Source organism: Agelaius tricolor, unplaced genomic scaffold, assembly GCF_023055355.1.
Source record: "Agelaius tricolor isolate 1412-34295 unplaced genomic scaffold, bAgeTri1.0.p SCAF_4, whole genome shotgun sequence".
In the NCBI taxonomy this organism is placed as follows: Eukaryota; Metazoa; Chordata; class Aves; order Passeriformes; family Icteridae; genus Agelaius; species Agelaius tricolor.
This window is the reverse complement of record NW_027269264.1, coordinates 26906481-26926407: the sequence shown is the minus strand read 5'-3', so window position 1 is coordinate 26926407 and position 19927 is coordinate 26906481. Positions and strand designations below refer to the sequence as shown.

General features: G+C 38.9%; 1 protein-coding gene across 3 annotated transcripts in view; it reads right to left on the bottom strand.

The window, feature by feature from the left end:
* The window catches only part of FREM1 (FRAS1 related extracellular matrix 1), a 56492-nt gene that overhangs the window by 26544 nt on the left and 10021 nt on the right, over nucleotides 1-19927 (bottom strand). For all 3 annotated transcript variants that reach the window (XM_071424975.1, XM_071424976.1, XM_071424977.1), the window contains exons 7-21: nucleotides 18641-18772; nucleotides 16722-17066; nucleotides 15920-16062; nucleotides 15160-15356; nucleotides 13926-14016; nucleotides 12741-12908; nucleotides 11969-12177; nucleotides 11095-11188; nucleotides 10457-10709; nucleotides 8531-8728; nucleotides 7140-7325; nucleotides 5949-6145; nucleotides 4949-5177; nucleotides 3217-3361; nucleotides 739-880 (exon numbers count right to left, since the gene is read on the bottom strand). In XM_071424975.1, coding sequence (XP_071281076.1) covers nucleotides 739-880; nucleotides 3217-3361; nucleotides 4949-5177; nucleotides 5949-6145; nucleotides 7140-7325; nucleotides 8531-8728; nucleotides 10457-10709; nucleotides 11095-11188; nucleotides 11969-12177; nucleotides 12741-12908; nucleotides 13926-14016; nucleotides 15160-15356; nucleotides 15920-16062; nucleotides 16722-17066; nucleotides 18641-18772 — 2729 coding nt within the window. The remainder of the gene's footprint in view (nucleotides 1-738; nucleotides 881-3216; nucleotides 3362-4948; nucleotides 5178-5948; nucleotides 6146-7139; nucleotides 7326-8530; nucleotides 8729-10456; nucleotides 10710-11094; nucleotides 11189-11968; nucleotides 12178-12740; nucleotides 12909-13925; nucleotides 14017-15159; nucleotides 15357-15919; nucleotides 16063-16721; nucleotides 17067-18640; nucleotides 18773-19927) is intronic.

The following is a 19927-nucleotide window of genomic DNA, read 5'->3' as shown; positions in this document are numbered from 1 at the left end:
AAAAAACCCAAAAAACAAAACCAAAACAAAACAAAAAAAAAACCAAAACCAAAAAAACCCCCGACTTACACCATAAAATTCACATATTGACATTGAGATCCAGCATCAAAATGCTTTTCAAGTTCACAAGATTTAGAAGCAGAATTTTATTTCTATCACATATGCACACTATTTAAAAGAGGCATTTTTTTCAATCTTTGTTCCTTTTTCTTATTTTAGGTCAACAGATGATCATCTTGCGTTCCATTTCTAATCTTAATTTTTGTGATTTCTCTTGACACATCCTTTCTATCATCTTCCATTTCCCTTCTTTCCCCCTGTGCTTTTCTTCTAGTTGATGGGGTATTACTCACTCTTTAACATGCAACCCCTTCCATGCTTTCTGAACCCTGAAGTAACTGAAGTAAGAGTTGGTTTTTTTAACCAGAGATTTTCCCCATTCCCCCCAGCTTGATTTTCCCCCTTTGTGGGATTATTATCCCAGAATTTCTCTCAATTTTCACCTCAGATGGTCTGCCATGTTTTTTACCTTCCATCTTCTCGTGTCAGGATCTGGGTTTTAATGCCAAAGCCTCTGGGACAGCATCATTGTTGTTGCCCCTTCAACAATTAAACAGGCCAAGCTGTCTACTTCAGAATATGACAGGCATTTGGGAGAAAAGGAAAATGAACTTCATTTTGCCCTAAAAAGAGAGAGTTCTTTGCATGCCTGCTTTTTGTTGAAGTACAAAGACTAACCTTGAGCTGAAGCTGACCATTTTCTGGAATTCTTTCAAATAAGTAGTAAATTCTCTCCCTGGGGGTATCTTTATCTTCTGCTGACAGAACAGCGCTAGAAATTATATGAGTTTCACCTATGTTCACCTCTATATCGTTCTTCCTGAAAAAATTAAAAGTAATCTATTAATGCAATAAAGGAACCTTTTTAACATGTAATTTCTCTGCCAGAAATATGGATTAAACAAATGCTGAGAGAAATGACAATTTCAGAGAAAATAGAAGAAGGGTGCCTATTTCAGTTCAAAAGAGTAAAAAAATCAAGCAGTGCAGACAAGCTTCTCCTTACAATGGTAAGAAACAACAAAGATACCTAAAACACTGATTTAACATATCTCTTATTCCCCTGTACCTTATTCTGCTCACCTTCATACAATTTATAGGAATAAGACTATGTAAACCAGTAGATTGCACTATTACTGTCAATATAGAGCACAACAATAGTGGCTCTAATGGACTGGTTGCTTATTTAGGAAATGACTGTCTTTCAAACAGCTAGTCTTCAAGGCTCACCTTTATCTGTAGGAGACACAACTGTATCTAACTGGCTTCTTCTCTGTACTCCTTCTAGCACCCACATCTCATTTTGGGAAGCTCTCAAGAGGAATGTGTGAAGGCTTTACATTCCCCAAGGGTACTCTCTGCTACAGGATGCAATCCAAGAGGTGACAGATTGAGGTTTTGGCAATCACTCTGAATAGGAGGCACTGTTTGCCAGCCAAAAACATCCCATCACAGGTTCTTCAGTCTGTTGACCATAACTAATGGAGATGAGAGCTGAAAATCCCTGGGGTGGACAGTGCCCGAAGATCAAAAGGTTAAGGAAAGCTTTCAAGTACTGCCCCATATTCAGCTGTAAAACTGCACTAGTATAAGGAACTCTGTACCCTATAGTGAACATATAGTGACTTAATGTGGCAGCTAAATCACCTCAGTGTCAAACTGAACATTTTCTTAAAGCACTACTGCTTAAATACTGGCCACACATCTCATCTAAGTGGAGGGGTAACAGCTATTCCTTTTTATAAAGGAATAGCTATTTTGGGAGTAAATTTTTCAATCTGTGAAATTGTTCACCACAGGAATGGCAAGTGGTGAGACCTAATATTGCCAGACAAGGAAGCAACAGTTTCTGGATCTAGCTGGGCAAAGCTAAAAACACTTGACTTCTTGAACTTCATCATCTTCTTTCACTGAGAGGGGGTGGAAAATGGCCTATCAACAAGCTATAGCATGTGAGGACCAAATAGGTAATTATCAATAATTATCTGAATATGATATATGTATACATAAATTATACTCTTTATTCTAACTGAAAATTCTCAAATGTTAGCATTATGTGGTCATTGAAAATCTTTTAACTAAGAAAGTGACATTTGTTATTGCAGGAAGCTCTACCTGGTAAAAAATTAATAATCACTCTGATCTGAAAGTAGGCCAAATACCCTGATGGATCAGAAATTCCCTCCTTAGTGGCAGTTGTGAGTCTGAAATGCAAACTTTAGAGTTTCAGAGCTATTCCCACAAAACCTTTGGACCTTAGCTTCCTGTTTGTCAGTCTGGGGCTGGAAAACAGTCACAAGTATGGAGGTCCTGATGCTCTGTGACAGCTGGAGAACCCAAGGGATATGGAGGTCCTGATGCTCTGTCTGTCATCAGTTGGAGAACCCAAGGGATAAACTCCTTTTTAAAATGCCCGGGAGGTTTGACTCTCTTGCAGCCAGCTGCCTATCTATAGGCAGGTCTGTCAGGTAATTTCTTATCATGTCTAATTCATTTATGACTCCTAGCTTTGAAGTGTAAGGGAAGTTAGTGTGTACTTTTGCAGCAGTTGAATTATGGCAGAGAAAAGTTTTAGAATATAAAAGAAGAGAATTATAATCGGTAAGCCCTTCTCCTGCTTCAGCCTTGTGGATCCTCCCATTCCAAAATCCAGAGCTGCTTTCAGAGGGGTATTTTAGGCAGGTCTTTGTCTTAGGGAAGAGAAAAGCAGTATCATGGTGGTCAGTGTTCAGCAGAGGTACAACAGCTGGCAAACACCTTGAAGCAACTTATGAAAGAAACAACCAAAATTTTTCCCCCCACACTTTTATTTTTCCTCTATTTGTTTAATGTAGAGCAACACTAAGCAACACTAAAGCTCTCTTTTCAGTAAAAATTTTTTTGTTAAACAGGCTGATAGAAAGAGACCTATATAGAAACATTTTTATTGACATTATTCTGTTGCTTGTTATGGCTCCCTCTTTGCATCAGACACCAGATATTGTTTAATGGTAAACATGCTGGGATGGAAAAAATCCAACTGGTGGTTGGCTTTGATTACCTTAAAGGCCTTTTCCAACCTTAACAATGGCATGATTGTATGATTTGGTGTTTTGTTCTCTTTTCCATCATTTTGTCTAAACATCCCCCTGTCAGGAACAGAAACATGTGACTTACTTGCTCAGCGCTGGTTTCTCATCATTAACTGGAATGATGTTTACTGAAATGGTTCTGAGGACTTTATGTTTTCCATCTGATAGCTGAATTTTAAAACTGTCAGTGAGATTTTCAGAGTTGTCATGCATGTACATCAGTTTCATTCCTATGTGAGGCAGGAAGGGGGGAAAATAAGAGAAAAAGAGAGGGAGAGGGACAATGAGTGAAATAAATGGAAAGAAAAATTTAATCTGACTCCTGCAAAACCCCTCTCATAATTTCACTCTGCTTCAATCACCTTTCTTCCATCTCCTCTCCCCATATGCTAAGGTAACAACAAACTTGCCTTAGCTATCAGAAGATGAGTTTGATTAACATTGCTGATCAGTGATCTAGCAACATACTATTGACTCAAGGTCACCAGCCTGACCTAAGTAAGGAGTGACTGTCCAAAAAAGGAGTCTCTGTCAATCTGAAAAAGGTACATTTCTTCTCCTCTCCTTATTCCAAATCACTTTGATGGGAACTATAGAGAGGATGAAATTGTCAGGCAACACTTTCCTGTGCTTTAAATAATCCTCAGGGAACTTTGAAGAAGCCTTTGGAAGGACAGCTGGCTTTGTATCTATGACCATGGACAATCAGATGTTTTAGGCTAAAGATGCCTCAATCACCATTGTGGATACCAGGCAAAAGCCAAAAAAGAAAGTCAAAACCAAGACTTGGGAAGGCAGAAGAATTTGGAGTGGACCCCTGATATTTCTGGAGGTTCGTATTAGACAGACAGAGAGACAAAAAATCTTTCCTCTGATTTTGAGGGCTGAACTGAAATTTGAGTAACAGTATTGAATTCATGCTCCCCTTTATAGTGATAGATTCCATGTTTTACTAAATAGCCACAGTCAGGAGGGATCCACCATATTCCTTGCACTGTTAAATACACTTTTTCATTACATGTACTTGAAACACATTGCTGCTTTAAAGCAGGCTGACTGCTCGTGCTAAGCTGTGGAGTCCCAATTTGTATGTTTATTGCTAGACATATGGTATATATATAGCCTTTCAATGTCTAAAGAAGGTTTATAGGAGAGATAGAGAGACTTATTACCAATGCCTGTAGTGACCTAACAAGGGGCAGGAGTAGGTTTAGGTTGGACATAAGGACAAAATGTTCTACAGTGAGAGTAGTGAGACACTGGAACAGTTTGTCCAGAGAGGTTGTGAAACACTGGAAGTGTTCAAGGTCAGGTTGAATGTGGCTTTAGGCAACCTGGTCCAGTGCAATTTGTGCCTGCCCATGGGAGGGGAGGTGGACTAGTTGACCCCTAAAGGTCCCTGGCAACCTAAAATGTTTTACAATTCTGTGATCATTTGAAGAAACATCATGATCAGTTAATGTGTTTTTAAATCAATCTTGCTGTCTCTCTATTCTAGATACTGTAAAACTTTTACAAATCTATTTGATGATGTTAAATTATGTTACATTATTCCTTTTATTTCTTTTCAGAATAGATGATTTTCCTACTCATATTACTATCCTTTTCAATGCAGAGGTCTCTCAGGATGATTTTATAGACAGTTCCTAAAATCAATAGATCAGGATAGCATTAAATATGGACAACTTCCATTCCTAAACATTGTCTTGAAAATAAACATAAGGCAAGTGAATAAATAAATGGTGAAGATTTCTTTGGTGTGCCACTTGCCTCATCAAAATAATGAAAGACCATTGTAAGAAGAATGCTGCACCTACCATTCCTCAGTAGTTCCATGGAAAAGTCATGAACAAGCAACCCATGGCTGTGGTGGTCATGGTTAATTAACTCTTTGTAGTGCAGAACATCACTGCCGTGAACACCATTAATAAGGAACCCGTAGGAGGGCATCTGCACAACCCCAAATACCAGAGGGTCTTGAGGCACATCCAGATCAACTGCATTGATAACAGACAGATCCAGCTCTTTCATCTCCCCTTCTTGAACCTGAACGTGAGAGAAAAAATATCCAATTATTTTACATAAAAAGAAATAATAGAATTCTAGTGTGGTTTCATGAGTATTTTTGTGTACAAGTGTATCTCTTGATTAATCCACCCTTACCAAGTAGATTTTTAACCAGCCACTGATTTCAACCAGTTTAAGAGACAGAGAAAGTGGTTACAGTGATGAAGAGAGAAGTTTCAATAAGGAGATCATTTTGCCCAGATTAATAGAAAATGCATTAAATCAGTGCCAAATCTAGTGCTCAGAAATGCACAAAGGAGAAAGCCTTTTAATATATAAAGGTATCTAAAAATGTGGATGCATATAGATTTATACATCCACTTTTTACTTTTCAGTAAGTTTACACTCTGTTCATGGAATTATTTATATTAATGACAGTCTACAGAGAGGGGAGAAGCTATGCCAGAAATATTTAAAAATACTCTATTAAAAATGTGAAAGCTCTTAGGAATGCAGAAGGAGATGAAAGATCTTCACTGCTTTCTAGATCACATATTTGTTTAAAGATTTGATCACTTCTTTTTATTTAAGTGCAAATTTCCAAGACCTATGCACTGCTCCTATCCCACTGAAGTTCTGTCTTATAGGTTTACATGGGATTTCACTGGGCTGTTTCCTGAAGTAGGCTGAACAACAAAAAGTAAGGGAAATATGCAGAGAAACAGGTATAAGGACAATGTTCTTATTTATATTAAAGAGTGGTTTCTGGTTAAAGTAGTTCTATGACAGGCATTTTGCTTATTTCCTTACAGTAATATTCCTGACTATGAATTCTGGAACTTCATCATTGGTTGGGCTGATTAGCACAAAAAATGGAGTCTCTGCTGAGCGATGTAGCCCATCAGTGACATAAAGTACAAATTTGTCTTCTGTTGGCTCCATTCGCACGTGCCTGGCTTGAACATAGTTTATATTCATGGCTTTCAGGTGCTTCAGCTGAAATGAACCTACAGATTTTAAAAAGAAAATGAGTTAGCACAATACTTTCATGTCTCCTAGTCTTATCCATCATCAAAAAAATTGAAACTATGTCTTTTTTCAAAGAATAAATAACTTGAATTTTTTAAGTTCTTTGTCATTTTTTGATGGTAAGAGTTACATTGCACATGTTACTGCAGGAAACAAGCGCTTTCCCCCCAAAAATGCATAATTTTGCTTCAGGTGGGATTCTGAAGCTTCTCACTTTTCAGTTCAGACTGCAAAACTGAGCCCACATAAAACCAACTCAAATAATAGGTAGGAAAATGTCTGAGGTCCAAGATTCCTTGATAGTGCTAGGTTAATCACTGGATTTTATGCTTTTTCCAAGCTAAATGATTCTATAATTATATTATTCTAATTACATTTTGACTGACAGACCACAAAAAGGAGAACTTAAAGACTCAGTGATTACAGGTTTCCAGCTGAAGATGCCTGGTAAAAGCTGATAGCATTACAAATCCTGTCACAATGTGTTCTGCTGAGGGTGAAACTGCCTTTCACAGTTTGAAAGTGGACAAGGTAAGTTGTCATCTAGGTCAAACACCACCTCTATCACTTCTGCAACTTTGCTTGGAAACAAATGTGGGACCCAGGCTACTGCATTTAATTGGCAGAGGTGTAGGTGAAGGGACACTGGAGTCTTTCATGGGGGACTGAAGAGAAAGGCAGGGAGAGCAGATTTGCATTTCATATCATGACTTCTAAGAGATCTCAGCTGGATGCATAAAACAAGTGTTACCTTGTTTGCTTCAAGGGCCGATTCTTCACATTTGCATTGCTTTAGTCTCCCTTTGAACTCCTTCACAAAGTCCCACTGCTCTTCATTAGTTAGCACCTGCATTCCTCATAAGTCTGTATGAATGCCCACACCTGCATCTGCACCACCAGAGCCCACTGCAGAGCTTTCCACAAGCCCTCCAGATCTAATCTGCTTGATTATCCTAAATTGTTAAGACTTACCTATGCTTATTCCAATGTTGCTCTTCTCAAACCCAGGAGAAGGCAGTATGTTTTCAATGTAACCAAACTGGGGAGGAGAAACCAGCACGAACTCTAAGTCATCTGCAGTGGTGTCAGGGTCAGTGGCAAACAAATGTTTGGTAGTAAGGGCTGCTGAGGAGCCCTCCTCCACCACAAAGCTTGCACCTGTGCACAAAAAAACATGTTAAGCATTATTGGTCATGAGCTGATTTTACTGTTGTTTTTAATAAGAATGGAAATAATAACAAAGGGAGGAAATACAACAAATACTGAATTACTGAGGGGTTTTGTTTTAATGTTTTCTTCTCTGCTTTCACTGACATCTCTGCTTTTGCCATCACAGAAGTAGAGAAGAAGAGGATCATGAAATTTTTTTACTGGTTAAGTTATTAGCTAAGGTTTATGTACTGCTCAAGAACAGTTGTTACCTCTGTTTGTCAGAGCATTAATTACATGAGTGCTGTTAAGAATTGCTCGTAATGAACAATTTTTCATGCATCACTGCTTAATTTCCCTGCTGGGACAATGCTTCATTTCCAGAACATTACTTGGGTGAGCGCCTGCAAATTACAAAACTACTCATACATATGCTTAAATAGTCTCTGAGATACATAACATATACCTGATATTTACAAACAAATGACATTGAAAGACACAAGCATAGAAAAAACATACTTTTAATATGTACACCACAGACCACACTAGAAAGCCCAGGAAATTGATGGAAATTTCACATAATGGGCTGCAGTTGGACTAGATGTACATTATGAACTCTATTTCCATTTTAACTGAATTTCTTAGATTCTGAAGAGTAGTTGAGAAAATGTGGCTTCATATCTATTAATGTATAGCTTTTGTCTTTATTTGCTAGAATAATTAAATATAATGATTCTGTCCCAAATTTCTGTTTTATGTTCTACACACAAAGGTAAATAAATATCTCTATTTATGGTTATTTATGGTTATGCTTTTGCCCTGTATAAACCTGATTCTTGTTGAGCCATGAATTCAGTTCAGGGACAAGATATAGATCACTTTTACCTAGAAATAGCTTACATATGCAGGAATTAGCATGTAGACATGGTGGGGAGCAGATCTGAGTGCTCTTATCTCTAACTGCATGCTTTACACATGCAGCTGAAGAGCAGCCAGATCATACTTGCCCTGGCAGCTGGATTGGGTGTTTGCACTGTACAAGGAAATGAAAATAAAATTGATGAAAATTCTGATACAAAACTTTTGTATGCTGATCTCAACTAACTATTTCTAATGCTAAAAAATCAAATAACAAAAAAAGCCACCCTGAGTCTTTAGCCATTACAGCACTGGGTAGCCCCCTTTGTACTGCTATATTGAGAGGAAGCTTTCACCGGTTACAATTGATGGAGGCTGGTTGTCCACTGGAAGCACAGTGATGTTAAGATCATAGACAGGAAAGGGATCATCACGTGAAACTGGGGGGGAAGGAAGTCCATCATAACAGCAGTCTTCCACATCTAGGCCAGCCTCGCCATCAGAGACAATCAAGGTTAGGATCTCAATGCAAGGAGTCAGGCCAATCTCACCACCTGGGAAAAAATATTTAGAAGAAATTATTTACCAAAACTTCCTGAAGACTAATTTTTATCCTGCAAGGACAGTCTTCAATATCAAGTCAGAAGAAAAAGAAAGCAGCAGCAAAATTACTGGAATTCTTAATTCTGACTGGTGGGGTGCTGCTTGGTTAGAGATTTGGTTTGTTGTTAATAATTAATTTTAACCAGCTCACTTCTATGATATAATAAGAGGGTGTAGAAAAGAGGCTTAGTATTTTTATAGTAATTATAATGTTATAATTGTAATGTTATGATAGTATGTTATATTGTAATAACATGGCTAATAGTCCTCAAGATTCTGTTCTTTGTGCACTAATGTATGTACAAAATTTATATTGTGTGGGAAAAGTGTTTTTTCTGCACTTCTTCTCAAGGAATGTAGGAAAATCTTTCTTTTATATATGTTTTCCTCTATGACAAATGGTAATATCCATGCTCTTTCAAAAGAAAAAATTTAATACAGCAAGTAATGCATGTATTCCTATGTGCTTCTTATCCTTACAAAATAGACTATAACAAGGGCTGTGCTTAATTGCTGTACTTTATTACTGTACTGTATATTATGCCTATATGCAATCACATTTAAAGTGTGCACTGGTACAGCACTGGGGAACTGCCACCCCTTGCAAGAAGAATCTGTGAGCTCAGAGCATTCCAGCTGCCAGCACTTCTGGCAGCCTGTGTCTTGCATTGCTGCAAGATAACATTAATAAGCAGCCTGCAAAGGAAAGTGACTCCCAGACTTCTCTTGTGATACCTGCTGACAGCACATTTAATGTTAGAAATTTGGAAATGAAAACCACAAACACTACACCCTTGGTAGTACAACTTCATTGCCTCTGCAAAATATTGTCATTGAAACACAGTATGTGATGTCTTTAGAATGCAGAAGAAAAGTTTGTTGTTGGTGGCCACAATTAAGTACTTCCTTTTCAAATACCAGCTGCTCATTTTTGACAGTGCCAAGCTTGAAAATACCACATCTATTCTCCATGCTAACACAGAATTACAGAATAATTAAAGAGAAAACCAGAATGTTTCAGGGGAAAAAACACTAAAGCTGCTATTCAGAGATGTAGAATGGATAAATCAATCCCAATGAAAGGATAAATTTAAGTAAGAAAGGGAGTTTACCAGCCTTTGATTTCTGCCAGTAATTTTTTTTTTAAAAAGGTGCTAACAATAAAACCACAAAAAAAAGCATTTTAAACATTTTTTTGTCTTTAAGAAAGTCAGAACTTTCTTTATCTTGTGGTATGGAAAGACTATGATCTGTCCAAAGTAGATAGCCTTCTCGATTGGAGAGGCAAGGAAGAAGTAAAAATGTGGGGTTTTACTACCATAAAACATATCAAAATACTGTAGTTTGTACTCAATAATAATTTTGTCAAAAAAGCCCAATATATTTTGTCAGCAACAGTGAAAGTAGTGAAAGTGTTCCTCCTGGATTGTGGTGCTTTCATATACTTGTTCGAATATAATTTTCAGTTCAAGCAGGGATCTGGAGAACATATTAAAACATTTGGTAGTTGTCTATCAGACAGGTCTTTTTTAAAGCCAGTTTATTTTTTTCCCTCGTCACAACGCATGGTTTCTAAGTTCCTACTGGAATTCTGCAAAGGTGTGGATTCAGGTTAAGATATTTTTTACTAATACTTGTCTGACCACCTTTCATTCTAATTGTGTCTTTAGCTCACTTACTGGTGTGCTTGTATGTGACTAAACCAGCGATGACATCAGCCTGGGAGAAACGATCCACGGCAGTGCCAGCTCTGCTCACTACCCCATGGTGGGGCTGGCGGGCCAGCATGAACACCAGCTCCATGTCATCGCTGTCCACATCTGTGGCATAAATGTACTCCGAGGAGAGGACTACTTCTTCACCCTCCAGGCAGTGGAGCATGGGAACAAGGCCTGTTTGCATAACAGGTAGCTCATCATTCACAGGCAACACCTAATCAGAAAAATAATTTAAATTTCCTTGCTGTTCATTTCAGTGGAAGCCAGTTGTTTCAGTACACTGCTTTGCAGCTCAAACTAACAGCTTGATGCCACTGTAAGATTACACTGAGCTTTCTCTATGAGCAAAAAGAAACCAGCTGAATTAAGAATAAAAGACGTAAGTAAACCAAGCTAGATAATTATAGTTTAAGTACAAAGTGCAAGTCAAAGCTCCTCTTAGTTTTGCCACATGAACCTGAAACCTACCGTTGAAATGGAAGCCTAACATATCCATTATCTTCCAGTTTCCAAGGTAATGCAAGGACTTTCAAAGGTCAAGCTTTGAACCATTTGCCTCCACACAGACAATCACTCTCAGAAACACGCAACACACTGACCTTGACCTGCAGGATGAACTCTACAAAATGGATGCCATCTGAGGCTGCAAAGAAAATTTCATCAGTGAGAGTCTCAGAGCTGTCATGATGATATCTGTGGAAAAAAAGATTACAGAGCTACACAGATTTTTCACAGATAAAAAGAATCCATGCTTTCTGGTCATGCCTTACAATGTGTATCCCTCCCTGTGTAAGGGTGTATGCCTAACCCTGCTGATTCTGAATCAGAGTTTCTCCAAAGGGTTTTTGGGGTCTGTTACAAGAAGAAAACTCCCAAAGTAAACCATTCATCAGTCAGGAAAAAGACTTCCCTAAGGATTTGTCATCTATGTCCTGGCTGCTTGTGAGGTGTTTAGTAAAACATGTATTTCAGGACTGTGGTGAGTGCCTACTTTCTAAGTGATGGAAATAGAGCCAGGGAGCTCTAACTCTGCATGCATGTGTCATGTCTTCTTCTTGCCACAAATAAAGAAGCAAAATTTTCTTCTCTACATTAATTAATGTTTAAAAAAGTTTTCTTGTAAACAAACCGAGCTTAATAAACACACAACTTTCTTAAAAGAAAGAAGCTGGCACCAGTGTCTTCCTCACAGGAACTGCATGGCTGAATACAGAATTTGTCTCCTCACCTGCATGGAGCAGTGCTTTTATAGAGAAATCTATTTACAGCAGACATGCTGACTCCCATTTCCTGGCCACCCAATGCTCATTTCATGGTGACATTGCAATCCCAAGGTTCAGCCAGCAATCTTCTGGAGCAGCTCTGCCAGAGCTATGGTGAACACTGCTGTGGTGAGCCCTGCGCCACTTCAGGCTGTAGCTCATTCAACTGAGAGCCTCAGCTACCACAAAAGACAGCCACCACTCCTCTAACCTGACTGCCAGGGTACGCAGGTCCTCACAGGAAAGCCTGTCACCTCCATTCATGGGAACGTTTTTCAGCTCCACTACCCCATGCTGCGGCTGCCTCTGCAGGAGCAGGAAGAGATGCTCTTGTTTCGTGTCTGAATCAGAGATGAGAATGTGTCCCTCTGTAATAGGGGTCGTGCCACCCTCTTGCACTCTCAAATGGGTTGCAAAAACCTGCAGGGAGGAGAAATGCTGAGCTTTCCATACTGCTGCACCTCTAAACACACACCAAACAGGGTTATTCCCATTTGCTGTGCTATAAGGATATGTGACACAATTAAAAAAAAAAAAAAAATGCCAAAGGATATCTCTTTTCTGCTGTGTTAGAAAAAGCTAAAGAAATTACCAACAGTGGGCTATAATATGTGCATTCTCGTTCTCATCCTATTTCTGGAGGCTTCTGACCTCCTAAGGCAATAAACAACACAAAATATAGGGATGCAGTTTTGCTAACCAAGATGCAACATATATGTTTTTGCACAGATATATAGATACCAAAGGTAGTCCTCTGCTTAACAAGAAAAATGACATTCCACACTCACTAGACTCCACTATAGAAGTACTCACCAGGTACTTCTATCCCAATGCAAGCTGTGTGCAAGACTCTGAAACCCTGATACCATGGAAAATTCTTTTTTTAACTCAGTAAAATCAGAACATTTCTCTTCATTTTGTTTCTACCCAAAGCAATTTCCAAGTCCTTCCTTCTCACTTTTCTACCCTACACACTACCCTACCTCTGGGGCTTGATTGTCCACAGGAAGGATTGTAATATTGAAGCAAATCCCATACAAAGTGCCTCCATGCTGATTGCTGACAGAAAAAACAAACTGGACTTGCTGAGGTTCGGGTCCGATGTCCTGCAGGGGTGGCATGTAAGCAACTTTCATATAGTTCACAGCATGCTACAAAAAGAGAAGAAGGGCGCATGTAAGAGGAGATGATGGGGATATTCATAATCCATGACATTAGGGATCTTTATCATCCCCTGTTTAGGTGCTATCCAGCAATCAAAATAAACTTTAGAAATTTGGCACGCTTTAGCTACTAGCCATACCTTGATTAAATGCATCTTTAGATACAAATTAGGTGAGTACACATTCAAATACTCAAACTTCTATCAAAAAAATACTGATATGGTTTAGAAGTGATAGCAGAGGTCATGGCCTAAACTGCTTTATGGATCCATTTCAAAATGCTGGTCCAAGGACCTTTTCTAACTGTGACTTTAAAATAAGCAATTCATAAAAGCTAACATCTCCCATAGCAGCTGAATTTGCCCTCATTAGTATGAATAGTAAGTGCACGCCCTGTGTTTCATGGTGAGGCCAGTGATAGGAACATTAAAATCTTGCATCCAGATTGCCTACCCATATTAGGCACATGGTTTCGGGTCTGTAGGGTCAGAGCTCTCATTATGGTTCTGCAATGATCATTATGCAACTTTAACCATACAGCAGGATATAAAACAGGTCACTTTAGTAATACTTATTTGTCAAACTACAAAAGCATGAAAACTGAATTACAAAATCCTGAGAAAGTCTGTTCCAGCCTGTTCTATCCAGCACTACTGGAGGAGACACTGAGATGAACCAAGAAACAGTTCAAGATCTCATTTCCACATTTTTCATACTTTTTCATTCCTCTTTCATCATATGAAGCCAAATTCAGCCTACCCAAACAACTGTAGCCCCTGCTGGTTTTAGGATATTTGTGTTTACATATTGAAAAACTGAAACATGATAGAAATTTGTTTTAAAATCTGGTACTGGAATAAGAGAGTTTTGAGCTTCTTAAGCAAAGATTGTGATAGTACTGCTCCTCAGTTTTCACCTCTTGTTTTCCTGTCAAATAAAAGCTGTACACTTGTAAATTTTTTAAATTGCTTAGAACTCATTATGGTATCAAGTAGCATAACAAACCTGAGTAAATGACCGCAGTGCAAGAGCAGTAGGATCCTTAACCAGTTTGGGGATGGTGTCCACCATAAACAGCTTCCCAGCATCTGAGTAGCTACACAAAAATATGTATGTCACATCTTGGCTAGCAATACCAAAGAACAAGAAAAATAGCCACGTATCTCAATCTTGCATTTCAAATTAGCTTCAAACTCCCACCTGCATTGAAAGGAAAAATATTTTCCTTCCTTCCATCCTTGTTATCCATTTTAACATTACCACAGAAAACTGACCAAAAGAAATACTTTTCAGGATGATCATGAAAAATAATCTCATAAACAAGAATTACTGCGAGTGTTTCTCTACACACCCCAGATACTATTTACACCACCCCCAAGTCTAGTCAATCACAGTATTATTATTATTACTCACACACCTGCATTTATCTTGAAGTGGAAAAATTAATTATTTCTAGTTTCATGCATTTTATAAACTCTGAAATTAACTGGTTTCCAGCAACCCAGCTTTCCAACAGCAGTAACCAGCAAACTGGATAACCATGTGGCTATTTGACTGATTAGGAAAATAGCCTTCTCTCCCAGCTACATAATGATCCTTCGCTGCTTGAGGTCAAAATTGAAAGTGTTAATCTTCAGCTTAAACCATGCAATTTCTGGATTTAAAACTTTTTGTTTAGCAAATTGTTGCTGATGTTCTAATGAGATAACAACACCAGTGCTGTAAACTGCTACTGCTCCCATTCATTCCATACCTCCCTTGCTCCCATAGTGTGTTTTGCCTGTTTTCTGCTCCACATCTTCCTAGTCCACAATCAGGAGTGTCTGGTACATATTTTTGACAAAGCTACAGCAGACCTCCTGGTCTCAGTTTGGGGCAGGTCAGCCCCATTCTAACTGTTAGAAAAGGTGCTGTGACCTGCGCTTGAGGCTGTACAGAATCCCAAAAGTCAGTGTAAAATTCATATCAAACAAGCAGCGAAGGAAAGTATTTCACAAGGTTTACTCCTTCTTATTTCTTGTTCAACTATGAATTACCTATTTTTTATTACTCTGTGTATTACTCTCTTGCTTCAGGCTCTAGCTTACCCTTAATCATCAGCAGGAGAACTGCATCCAACTATTGTCACCTGCACTTTCAACAGAGGAAGAACTTGAGGCACAAGTATGTTACTGAGGCTGCTGCTCTTACATGGGTTATTCCCCTGTCCCATTTGAAATGTTTGTCAGGTTGCACCTACCCATGGGTACAAGAGAAAAATGGGGAAGTGGTTATGGTGTATGTGAGCTCCCTGTCTTGCTCTTCCACATCTATGAAGTGGAGATGTTTCTTAGTTAGGTGAGAAATCTCAGTCTCCTTAACAACCAGGTGGCGGGTCACTCCTGGAGCTTCTCTGGGCAGCTGGTCATCCACAGGGATAATGTGAACCATCATCACCTGCAATTGGGGAGACAGTAGAATCATCAGCCATTGCTCTCAGTAAGAGAATGTCCCAAGTAGCTGTTAACCAACAAGCACACAGAATTGGATCACTGGACTGTGAGATACAGGATGTGGCTGTCATGCCATATCATCAACACATGATTAATGGAGGTATTTAACAGTTAAAGGCAAAGCTTTTGAATCTTAGAGGTTTCCCTTTAAATTAAATGCAAAGTTAAATTTAGTATGTTGGGCTTTTGCATTAAAAAGCCAGTCTATTCTCAGTTGACTTCAGGATGGTTGTTTAATTTGTTTGTACTGTCCCCAAATACAATTTGTTTTCAACATTTTGTTTTATAGCATAGGAAGAAGTCTTTTTGATGAACTTTAATCAGCCAGGGAGAATTACCCCATTGAAAGCAAGAACAAGAAATAGCCCTAAAGAACACAGGTTTTGGTGATGACTGTCATCAGAAAAAATCTATACCAGTCCTATTTGAAAGCCTGTCGGAACATGTAAGATATCAGCCATTTGAAGAAAAAATTCAGGAGACTGCAAAGATGCTTCCATTCCATACCTGTGGCTCTGAGAGATTTGGAGGGTCATGACTATCACATAGCACAAACTCAAGGGAATCTTCAAATACTTCTCCTCCCAAATGATGATAATAAATCATTCCATTAAACAGATCCCTCTGAAGAAAACTGTTGACAGAATACCCTGTTGAAATGAAAAATTCATCTTCTATTGAACACTCCATGATTTTAATACTCCATTAAAGTTATGCAGTTAGTTGTCCAAGTAACTGGAGAAGTATAATGTCCTCTTTTTCACCCTAACTGGAGCAAGTCCTTCAAAATGTTCTCCCATTGTCTTCTACATTCTCTGAAGATCACCATCACGTTCTTTTCTGTGTCACTTAAAGACCATTCAAAAATGAAGCAAACAGGGCAAAAGCCCTGTTCAAAAGTCAGAAGAGAATTTGCAGGACTAGCAGCCTCTACAGCCTAGCACAGGAATTTCTGGGTTATTACATGGAAGAAGAGTTTTCTCATCATTTAGCATAATTAGGATCATATCTTATTGACTTTGTCACAGATCCTTGCATGTAAACTAACTCACAACAATATTTTTTCCGGAGTAAAGAACTCCAGGAAAATGGACTCAAAATGGAAAAATTACAAGATAAATTGTGTACACAGGGACAGTTATGCTAGTGCAGAGATCAACATTAATTAGTGTTGGGGTTTTAAACTACAATTAAATAAGTCCAAATTTGCCACTATTTGCCCTGAGCCAAAATAAGGTGTCTGACTGTAACATTTACTGTATTTTTAAAAGGAGGGGACAAAGAAAAATTCGTGGATATGCTTCATTACCTAGCAAGTTTGGTCCTGGTTTCTTCAAGACTTCTCCAGCTTGTGGTGGCTTGGTAATATTGAATAGTATGTAGTGATCACTGGAATCCATGTCCGAAGCATGGAGCATGGAGCGCTGAATCAGGATTGTCTGTCCCTCATGAACTTCAATGACCACATTGCTGATCAGAAATGGAGGGCTATCATCTTTAGGGAGGATATTTATTGGAAACTTATGGCGAATACTGTGGGAGCCATCAAAAATTCTAAATACGACAAAGTCCTTAGTAGAATCACTGTCATCATGATGGTAGTGGACAACTCCAGCCTGAATGTCAGAGACAGTGAACATAAATCCTTTCCCTCCTGTTAAAACAGTGGAAGAAAACACATCAAAAATGTGTGGTTCAGCCCAGAAAAGTATCTTTCCACTAATATGAAGATTATTGAGGGAGAGAGATGAACAGCATGTTGCTAACTAGAAAAATCAAATGCAACCTCACCTATCAAAAAAAAGGTTGTAGGAGTTGGAATAGCTAATAAGAATGCAAAATTTGTAACTGTGACAGCAGAGAAAATCCTCCAAATGTCACTAAAGGTATGTGGAGACATCAAGGATTTTTAACTGTGATTGTTTCCACTTTAATTTCAACCTCTACTTTCTTATCAGAGAATTTTACAGGCATTTTAACCATCAAAGAATATATCAAAACATATATATTTATAATTAAAGATAAGGATTTCATTTCAAGTAAAATATAATGATGTAGGGATTTTGGTATGTTGAGGTTATGGTCTGTAATAAGACAGTTTTATACCTCTGCTTCACTAGAAATGTTATGTATACAGACAAATATTCAGGCAAGCTAAAGGATTCATGAACTGCAAGCTGGCACTAAAAGGTATGATCTCCCCAGGGCCACCAAGAAAAGAAGCCAGGCATTCCTCTAAGGTTTTACAAAAAAAAGACAATTTCCAGAATATGTGGTGATGTTTTCCTTGGCATGAGGAGAGACAAAAGAGAATAAGGCGCAGTCACTGGAGATAAAATGCCCACCTCTGGCTGGTACATGGTAGCCTGAGAAACCCTCAAACTCAGTATGCACAGGCAGGATTGCCACCAGGAAATGGGCCCTGAGTGGCTGCACAGCCTCCCTAACACTGTCTCTGGGGAGAGACAGCACTGCTAGCACTGCTACAACCCACCTAGCACTGCTGCCAGCACACAGTTCCTGTCTGTAGTTTTGCAGGAGGATGATCTTGCAGACACTGGACTACTTGTCCAGAGTTTCCTGGAGTAAACTTTACTTCTGAATAGTTTCTGTATTTGCTATATTCAAAACACCACCTTTCTTTTTCTTTAAATATCTTCTTTATGTCTTTAGGTTATGCATTTTACATGAACACATGATAGTGGCAACATGTTCCCACCCTGCCAAGAGCAGAGTGATTTCCATTACATAACCTTTTCTCCAAGCACTGATATGCTGGAGAGTAGAACTAGTGATATTGATAATGCAGAAGGCCAATGAGTTAGAATTCTAGTTTAATTTCAACTTTTTGATATAAACCTTAAAGCTGCCAGTAACAACTATATCCAAATGCTGTCTGTATTTGCCAACAAAACAAAATCACTTGGCATTCCTTAACATCTGCAAGCAAAAATGTAAGAACTGAAAATGTATTGACTGTGTTTCTCCAAAATCTTTCTCCAAAATGTTTCTCAATGAAAGCATAGCTGATTTCTTTAAAATTTTGCCTTTGGAGTGTAAACATACATTAAGAAAATGAAGGCTTAAATACTGAATTTTTTGAACATTCCTGTTTTAATACGCATGCCTAGTGTGGTTGTAGCAGGGGAAGGTGGTCAGCAGAGGGAGCAGAGCTGTTGTTTTATCACAGAGGAGATTTTTCCAGTCTCTGCAGTTGAAATCACCTACCTCTGACTGAGAGCTGCCCATGCTGTAAGCCATCAACTGTGACCAAGCGAACATTTTGGATGTCATCATTGTCTACAATTTGGAAGTGCTGCCATGTGATGGGTCGGGATTGCCCCTCTAGGAGGTTGAGTCCTACAAAGAGCAGAGAGTTACATCACTGTCAGCATCTAACATTTCTAAAAGTGTTTCCAACCAGAGGAAAAAACTCAGAATATTTAATTCTATCTGCACATCTATGTGTGAAAGGCGTTCCAGTGGAGATTTAGATATTAGGAAAAATTTCTACACTGAAAGAGTAATTTAGCTTTGCAACCAGCTCCCCAGGGCAGTAGTGGAGTCACCATCACTGGAAGTGTTCAGAAAACAATGGGCGTGGTGATATTCAGATGAAGATAATTTTGGAGGTTCTTTTCAACCTTAATACTTCTATAATACTATGATTCTAAGGCCACCTAAAAGTCTGACAACAGCTTCTGACATACTTGAATTTTTTCATTGTCTTTAAGGAATTTTTTTCAGAGAAATAACCAATTCTGATGTTGCAAAATGCACCTAGTGCAGGTAGCTTCACGTGTAAGTTGCGCATTGTGTCCTGGGGGGAGGGAAATATCTGGAGCCCCAGGCAAAGAACCATCAATGGGCATGGGGTGTGTCTGGTCTAAAAGAGGGCATGGGGTGTGTCTGGTCACCCAGGGACTGCAACAAGAACAAATATCACCACTGGAACAAGTACACACAGTCTGTGGGGGTATAAAAGTCAGGGATTCCTGTGTTTGGGGCACCTCCCTGCAGGCACCCAGTTTGAGCTAATTTTGTGCTGCTGCACCACAGTTAAATTACATACAGGAAACAGACAGCAAGGATTCCAATATGGGAAACCCAGACTGAGCCAGTAACAGAAACTTGTCTGTTTGTGTGTGTGTGGTGAGTGTGGGAAGTCAAGCAGGACATCCATCGGGTCTCTGGAGCCACCTGCTGTGGATGGCTTCAGAGCCAGCAGTGCAATGGCTTCAGTCTTGGGTAGGGCAATTGTGGCTCACAGAGAGGGGTATCTGAAAGGTAAGGGAGGAAATTTCATTGACATCTGGTTTCTAATTATCTGATAATCTAATGAGGCACATTTCTGGACATTTGCACTGACAGGAGCATTGCACTTGAAATCTCACAATGTCTGAAACTGGGCATTTAGATTTTTTAGTGAGTCTGCTGTTAAAAACATATGTTGATCTTCCTGACAGAGGACGGTGCTCCTTCTTAATGAGACAGTCATTTCAGGTGAGGTTTCTC